Consider the following 8,433-nt stretch of genomic DNA (forward strand, 5'->3'; position numbering starts at 1 on the left):
TAACATTTAATGTATATGCAACAATTGTACTTGGAATATAATACAAATGTCACTACACCATAACAGCCTATTTATAACGGATATACATCCGTTACAAAAAATATTAATAACGGTTATCTTGCATTGACACAAAAGCGTAACTAATATTAGTAACGGATATCTGTAACATTTATTATCCGCTACAAAATTTACTAACGGTTATAATGTCATTGAAATTAATTTTAGTAATAAATACGTAACTGTTAGAATTTATTAGTAATGGTTACCAAATTTGTTTATCATCTATTAGTAACGGATATAAGCATCACTTTGATTTTCTGTATCCGTTACTAACAAATTTTCATTGTATAAAAATATAATAATTGGTTTCTCTGGCACTTTTATATGTAGGCCACCTATACTGGTGCACCAATCTAAGATATATCAAATATCATTCTGAATCACTAGCTAGACATAAAATAAATTATTAGGAATACCCAAGAAGAAATTTTTTGGGCACCCTTCAGTCCTTCCCAGAATAACAGATTCAAAATACAGTTCAAGCACACAGAAACAGTCCTTCCCAGAATAACAGATTCAAAATACAGTTCAAGCACACAGAAACGCATATAACAAAACAAAAGTCCACAACTGAGAGCCTCTAGCATGCAAAACATTTTCAAGCTTATAAACTACACATTACCCATTTCATTGGCCAAAAACCTTCCAACCAATCAATGTATTATGATCCAAGGAAAAGGTGTAATAAAAAAAAATCATATATTGTAGTATCCCACGCCACTCAACTTATCAATTGAACTTATATACTTCTATGTGAGCCAGTCCAACACCATTTATCTAAAGCTAAAAAACGCATTACCAATTTACAAGAAAAATTGCTAGACTTACAATTGTGTCTGATTAATTTAAGCTAATTTTTACAACATATTACTTTAATCAATAATCTTGACTATTTGAAGCCCTGATTCCACGCTTTGAGAATACCAAAGTTGGCATCCATTCCAAACTGAGATAGAGAACAAGAATGGCATCAGTACCTTGAGTTGTTGAATCTGAATGCGCATGGTGAGGACATCTCCAGATGCATCTTCGTTTACAATTGCCTGCAAATCCAAAGTTAGTATGAGTCTACATCGAACATTATTCAATAAAAAGATTACAAGAGTCAAGAAACTAAAAACACAAGGAACCAACTTTCCACTCTTCAAAGATATAACAAGGGTGAAAATACATCATCCACGAGGTCGGTCACACCTAGAATTCTCCTGGCCTAGAAATTAAAGCCACCAGAAGTTCTAACCTATCTGAAAATAAATTGACTTTTGTGTGGATGACCAATATAAGCTTAAATTTTCAGACAGTACTTCGAGAAATTCAATAGGCAGAGGCTACATCTCTTTGCATACATACAATAATATGATAGAACTTTTATCATACTTAGCTCATAATAAAACAAGGATTACTAAAAAAAAAGTAACAAAGATGAAACAATCTCCATGCACAGAGGAGCAATCACATAAATTTATTTAAGTTGTTTTAAATTATATAGTATTTATGTCTAATTTACTATGTTACATGGACACACCACATTTTTTTTAAAAAAAGATCCGTGTCGGATATGTATCCAAGTGCCTGTGCTGGACACATAACAGACACATATTGTATGTGATATTTTTAAATATTTCACCACGCCGGTAACTTTGTATCCGTGTCAAATATAGACACACCTATCTGTGTCAATGTAACTTGGCTAATTTACTAACTGAATGATTTAGATTCAAAAACAACTGGAAGGTTCTTTTGCATGGAAGGTATCTCAACGTAAATCTATAACGAAGTTTAAGAATAACTTAATTAATATACTACCATTGTAACATGGTCCTAACTCCTAATAAATCAATTAGCCTTGTTACATAGACCTAAGCACCATACCCCTAGCTCTATATAACATTCGATAGGAAAAGTAACATAAAACTCATTCGATAGCTTTATCATTTTTCCTTTCATTATTGGCACTTCATTTAGAATAACATGTTCCGGGAAATAAAATGTGCAACGAGTGCATTTAGACAAACCACAAGTGACTAATAAGGAAGAAAAAACATCGCTCAATGTTCCCAAACACAATGCAAAATAAACAAATTGTGATGATGCCCTCCACTACAGCAATACTGTTCTACTCTAGGAGGGTCATTCCCACCTCATTTTCTAAATGATCAAAACTAGTAGGGCATTATCCTAGGGTTACTGTTAGCAGGTCAGATATTCCCAATGCCAAATAATAATACCCAAAATAATAAAAATAAATACTAATATATAAATCATGGTAGTGAGTTCTACAGAAAGGACATGCATAATATACAGAATGGGTATCAAGCTCAATACCCTTACAGTAAAATTGCTCGAGCAATGGCCACATCATCTTCCCCAGGATAGCACTACATGGTTAAAAAGAATATTTGCGCACATAGTTGTAGCAAAAAAACAGTAGCCATCCAATAAACATAAAAACAAAAAAGCAAGAGACATCTACACAATGTAGCAAGCACATACCATCATCACTACTGCTGATGTTGCTGCTGATTAGGTGGTGGAGGTGGCATACCAGGACGGAACACCAGAATCCCCTGACCAGGAGGAGGAGGCATCCCAGGCCTAGGTGGCTGCTGACCCTGCATACCGGGCCTAGGCGAAGGAGGTGGTTCTCTCATCATCTGCTGAGGTGGAGGCATAGGCCATTGTCCAAACTGCTGTGGCGGCATCTGAAAAGGCCTAGGAGGTCCACCAGGTCGAAACATAGGTGGTGGCGGTCCTCTTCCCATCTGCTGTGGCTGTTGTCCAGGATAGCTAGGTGGCATTTGTCCAGGAGGAGGTCGAGGATAATTCATCGGTGGGGCAATCATATTGGGTATAGGTGGCCTCGATATTTGAGGCTGCATCATACCAGGAGCAAGTCCACCTATATCTCTAATGGGACCAGATAAACCAGGTTGAGCTTGAACTAAAGGAGCAGTAGGAATACCTGTACCGACAGCACGACCCAAACCCGGTCCAATCATAACACCCCCTGCACCGACCGCTTTCGCCCTAGATTCTCCAGGAGGTGGTGGACCTTCAACAGTCATGGAAACGACTTCTTCCCCATGAAGACCCATCTTGCATGAGCAAATCATTGTAGAATTTGGCCTTCAAAACAAACAGGAAAGTAATTATTGGTAAATCAACTTCAAGTTCAGAAAACAAGAAAGAGTGTAACATGTGCACTGGTGGAACAGAAAACGAAAACTTATAAGTGAACTTACAGTCTTACATCACACAGCTTCCCAGCTGAGTTATATTGTTCTCGCAGCCACAAGAGCATGTTGGGCAGGGGACAATGGTGTCATTATAAATGGAAGAAAGCGAGACACAACAGGAGGTTACATTGAAAAAGAAAAAAGAATGAATGAGAGAAAAGCATTTACAGTATTTGAACAAAAACTGCCTTCAAAAGAAAAGCAAGTCCTCTACTGTGACCAAATAACATAGAATACAAAAAGAATGCACAGTACCAAAAAGAAAGATAAAAGAAGTGAATTAGGCTCACTACCCAAAATGAAGTAGGAAGGTTAATGCTTAATGTACTATTGCACAGAAATAAAAGCCTTCTACTTACATATTTTTGGCTTCGATGGCCAACCTTGCTTGAGTCTTCAAACCAGCATAAGAGAAATTACAATCCTTATGTTGTTTCATTGGAACCTGAAAAGCAGATCAATTCTGAGGTTACATCCGACCAGAATTACGAAAACATATGAACTTTTACAATTCCAAGTAATTGAAGGGGAACAAGTTGGCACCACAATGCAACCATTAACAGGCAAAAGCAATTGTGAGGTCTTGGACGATCATAATCAACAAAGACAAGTAAAAAAGGACGTCTCAAGACACAACTTACTGAGAATTTTATTGATTGTGAGTTTCCTTCACGAGCAAGCTGCTCTAAAGCCGAGCCACCACCCTTTCTCATGTCAAGGCCAAGCCATCTCGCTGTCTTATCATATGCCTCACCAATTGCATCATCTATTGTAGTCCCAAGTTGTACATAATTACCAAGGTCACGTGCAAGAACAAGGAGGTTATGTCCACCTAAGGATTAAACAGTAGATATTATATGCCAGCTTCATGCCAGAATGAGCTTCACAATAGTATAGAAAAGCATAATAACTTCCTACTTATAAGCTACTAGCCTAATCAGCCAAAATTTGCTACAGTTTCATTAATAACTCGGGCTGGAATTCGTAAAGGAGTGTTTATGGTAAGATTGTAAGAACATATCTTTCGTTAAATTATATGATTATCGATTCATCAGATATAGAGATGGTTAGCTCCCTACATCCATTAAAAACACTTATAAATAGGTTCTACAAGTATAAGAATTGAAGGCAACTTGCAGAGAAATTTTTTCCCAGACGAGCGATTGCAGGTAATGGACACCCCCATTTAGTCACTTTTGCTCCAAAATATTGCAGTTGCCTATTTCTTTCTCAAAGGAACACTAATAGTCAACACTCAACACTATGCACAAATTATTCCCCCATAAATGTGAATCAGAACAAACTCCCAGACTGGTCATTCTAATGGAGATTGCATAAATCCCCAAATCAACATTCTTCATGACACAAGTTCACTCATAAATTCATGTACAGGCTCGAAACACAAGTTATCCATCAAAACCTTCACATTAAGGAATTTGCGTCTATGTTAAATAACTTTCTTATTTCCTTTGTCAAAAGAAAATTTTAGTAGAAATGGTCAGCGAAGTGGCATTTGGTGATGGATACATGCAACGAATACGAGTAAATACAAAGGTGTACATTTACGCACCTGAAATCAGAAGGGTCAAGACGGAAATTGCAGCTTCCTCTCAACTAACCTGATACAAATTTTAATTTAGCTTTTTGTGACAATGGCAGATGGAAATTTAAAAAATGATTTACCATGCTTTGCTCTCAATTCATAAACAATAAACGAAAAATCCCACATATGAGTAATGACAAACTAGGGAGAGAAACACGAATTAGAAAACTACAATTTTGCAAATAATCCTTCATAAGAAGTTTCCAGCCTTGGATAACTATTTACTTGAAGTAATTTCAATTCAACTTGGAGATATCTACAAGCAAGACCTTTCATGTGATCTACATTATAGTCCAATATAGTTATGATGTGATGTCCTTTCCATGTTAAATTCATGTAAAAGAGTAGATGATCTTACATGGAGATCAAAATTAAATACCTGGCAACAAGAGCATGTGCTTCCATGTGATGAATTCCTACAATAGGTAGACTGAAGCTCCCAGCAAGTTTTCGAGGTTTTCGGACACCAACTGGAAAATATAACGAAGATACTCAATCACATAGCAGAATTTCAGAGTATATCCTTTTGTAACAGTAAAGAATAGATTATATGGTAGAAGAAACGAAAAACTTCGAGTTACGTCCAATAAGCAAGATCCAGCTTCTTAATCCAAAATAAGTTTTTTAACACTTAAACATTTTCTTTCTTACTGTAGATTCATCACAAATTCAATATTTCATAACTCTAAATGTAGAGCTACATAAACAACTAGCACCACTTTTAACTAATTTTAACAGTTACCCACACTAGAAAACTCACAAAAGAATCCAACTTTCAAGAAGTAATAAATAGAAACAGAAACTATAATTAAAACAAAAGGTTTCAAGAAAGGTTTCAAGCAATTAATTGAAAATTTTGTAATGTACCAACACAATTCTAAGGGTTTCATGCCAAACCCGACATAACTAAACCCAACAAGAAATTCAATTTCTCAGCACGTCTTTCAAACCCTAACCCCCAAATCCAACATATCAAAATGATTACAGAAAAACCAAACTGAGAGATGCAAAAGGGAAAATGAGAAACCCATCCCTTAGAGTCTCGAGGAAAAGGAGACGCAACCCACTCACCCAAGAGAAAGATATTAAGTAGAAATTAGGACTGGTTGGTCCTTTTGGGTACCAAACCAACTAAAATTCAGAAATAAAGAGAAGAAAAGGAAGAAGAAAGACCTCATCAGCGAGCACTTTTCGTCTTTTCCCCTTTTGTTAACTCTTTTCTTACTCTAGTTGACCACTTGACCTAATTGAAAACAATCCCGCTAAAATTTTCACCCTGTTTTCATTATGCTTTTTTAATTGTCTCAATTTTTCTATTTAGAATTTAACATCGGTCACAGTTGTCCATCCCTTAGTTAACGAGTGTTTCTACACCAACTCACACTTTTGAACCGAATTTGTGAACACACTGACGTGGCAAGCAGAGAGACCTTGATTTTCAGTACTTCTTTGACCAATACACACGCACCCCCTGCCTGATGAGTGCCACGTCAGTGTGTTCACAAATTCGATTCAAAAGATTTCGTTGTTATAGAATTTTGGTTAGTTAATATTTCAATAAACATTACAAAATAATTCGGATAATTTAATAACGGTTAAGTAATTTTGTAACAGAATTCTAATTGTTATTAATTTAGTAAAGGATGTATATGTGTTACAAATAAGAAATTTCAATTGTTAGAAAATCCTTGTTATGGTGTAGTGTGTAAAATTAAGCAATCAAGATTCAAGACACTCGTATGTCTAAGTAAAATAATTTATCTCATTAAAATAAGAAAAGTTAACTAGAGCTCCCCTAAAAAGAAAATATGGTAGGTTATCTAGGTAACTTGCCAAAACAATAACGTTTCCTATAGCCATCCAAATGATACACCACTTGATTATTTAAAAACTAGGATAAATATATTTATTTTTTCATGTAGAACTCAAAGTCCCAATGTCATTCTATCTAGTTCAAACTTGGTAAAAATTCTAATTTTCAGCAAAATAGATTTCTGACGGATTATATTCTGAATGACACAACGCTTTCCACAGGTGTCCAAATGCATCGAGGCTTTTTGCGTTGAAAAGCTAACACACATAACTTACTTTCTTATGTTTTACAAAAATACTCAATCTCAATGTAAATGTTCGAAAACTAAGCTCGAACACAGTACGCAGAAACTGATTTCTGAGGCACTGTTTTCTGCCAGTCAAACTTCCAGACACCATAATTAATTCCACAGGCCTTGGAATGTGATAAAGCCAATTGTAATAGAAAGCAGACTTCCAGATCTTACTCTTTTATGTTTTCATAAAAATCTAGTTCAAACTCAAACTAAATTAAAACTGGACTTGAACACAGTGCGCAGAAACTGATTTATGACACACTGTTTTATGCCAACCAAACTTCCAGACACCATATCTACCTCCACAGACCTCGGAATGCGATGAGGCCAATTGAGTTGGAAAGAAGACTCAGAAACACATTTTCATGTTTTGTCAAGAGTTTGAATCTGACCCTAACTATGTGAAAACTCGATTCCAAACCAAGCACATATTCGGCCCAAAAACAAACTCTCACCCAAAGCCCATCTTAAACAAAACTTAAGCCCACATGTTTATATTTCGGCCCAAGCCCAACTCAAACAAAACTTAAGCCCAACAATATTATAACTTAAAAACAAACTCAAGCCCACCAATTCTAATTCGGCCCAAGCCAAACTAAAAGAAATAGAAGCCCTGAAGCACTAGATCGTAGTCTCCTTCTTCTTCCTCAACAGCTCACACCACCACCGAATTAACCACCACAAATCCCACTCACCACCACCGAAACAGTTAACAAAAACCCAACCTCTAGACATAACCAAAATTCAATTCCCCTCACATCCCAAAACGAGTTCGACTCCATTACTGCCCTGCCCAAAGCTTCCACCGATCAGCTACCATCAAACACCAAACTTTAGCCACCATAAACCCATCGATTTTAATCCAAATAAAAAACCCTACAACTTTAATTAAACAGAAAACAACCAAATAAAGTTTTTCCAAAACTCTCCATTGACACCCCTTCAGAGCTTCAACAACACCCCCTAAATATTAACCCACGTATCACATCTAACCAACAACCAACCGATCAAATTTCACATCCCAAACAAACCAACAGTTTCAAAGAATTCAAATCGACGGTTCACACAACACAATCCAATACAATCAATCAAATAAAAATCAACCCATTCAAACAATTAAACCCCCAATAAAAGTTTGTTTCAACTGTTACTCGTGAATAAAAACAGAACCTAATTGATTCGACAGAAATCATAACTTATACATAAACTTATGTTTGGACAGAATAAACAAATTTTAAATAGACTAACATACGTAGTAATGTGAATGTCGATAATTTCAATGAAAGATAACAGTATCTACTCACCTCTCGTATCCCGCAGAAAAAAATATATATAATAGAATGCCATAAATCTGATCCAAAACTAAATAAGAGGTGCACAAATCCGCCCTTTTCTTCTTCTTTTTTTCTCTGTGTAAAACTTTCCG

General features: G+C 35.9%; 1 protein-coding gene across 7 annotated transcripts; it reads right to left on the minus strand.

The window, feature by feature from the left end:
• Positions 1 to 742: 742 nt before the first annotated feature.
• Positions 743 to 6,256, minus strand: LOC147481936 (uncharacterized). Of its 7 annotated transcripts, none has more exons than XR_015204621.1 (8): positions 6,073 to 6,256; positions 5,279 to 5,369; positions 4,867 to 4,915; positions 3,938 to 4,128; positions 3,303 to 3,741; positions 2,554 to 3,186; positions 2,392 to 2,438; positions 743 to 1,103 (listed from the first exon to the last, which is right to left on the minus strand). XR_015204621.1 is itself a non-coding variant. In XM_086577490.1 (7 exons), coding segments are annotated over exons 5-6 (627 nt in total). In that variant the 5' UTR covers positions 3,313 to 3,741; positions 3,938 to 4,128; positions 4,867 to 4,915; positions 5,279 to 5,369; positions 6,073 to 6,256; the 3' UTR covers positions 743 to 1,103; positions 2,554 to 2,561. The 7 variants fall into 7 exon arrangements, 4 of the variants coding, with proteins under 4 accessions (XP_086433616.1, XP_086433614.1, XP_086433615.1 ...); XR_015204620.1 differs by having other exon boundaries at positions 2,386 to 2,438; XR_015204622.1 differs by lacking the exon at positions 6,073 to 6,256 and adding an exon at positions 5,971 to 6,034.
• Between the last annotated feature and the right edge of the window lie 2,177 nt (positions 6,257 to 8,433).

This window comes from Coptis chinensis, chromosome 8 (assembly GCF_015680905.1).
Source record: "Coptis chinensis isolate HL-2020 chromosome 8, ASM1568090v1, whole genome shotgun sequence".
In the NCBI taxonomy this organism is placed as follows: domain Eukaryota; kingdom Viridiplantae; phylum Streptophyta; class Magnoliopsida; order Ranunculales; family Ranunculaceae; genus Coptis; species Coptis chinensis.

Excerpts from the sequence above, each read along its gene's own strand:
- LOC147481936 (XM_086577488.1), bottom strand. The coding sequence starts at position 3,361 with ATGCTCTTGTGGCTGCGAGAACAATATAACTCAGCTGGGAAGCTGTGT. Across the intron at positions 3,187-3,302 it reads AAGCTGTGTGATGTAAGACT|GCCAAATTCTACAATGATTT; the intron begins GTAAGTTCACTT and ends TTTGTTTTGAAG.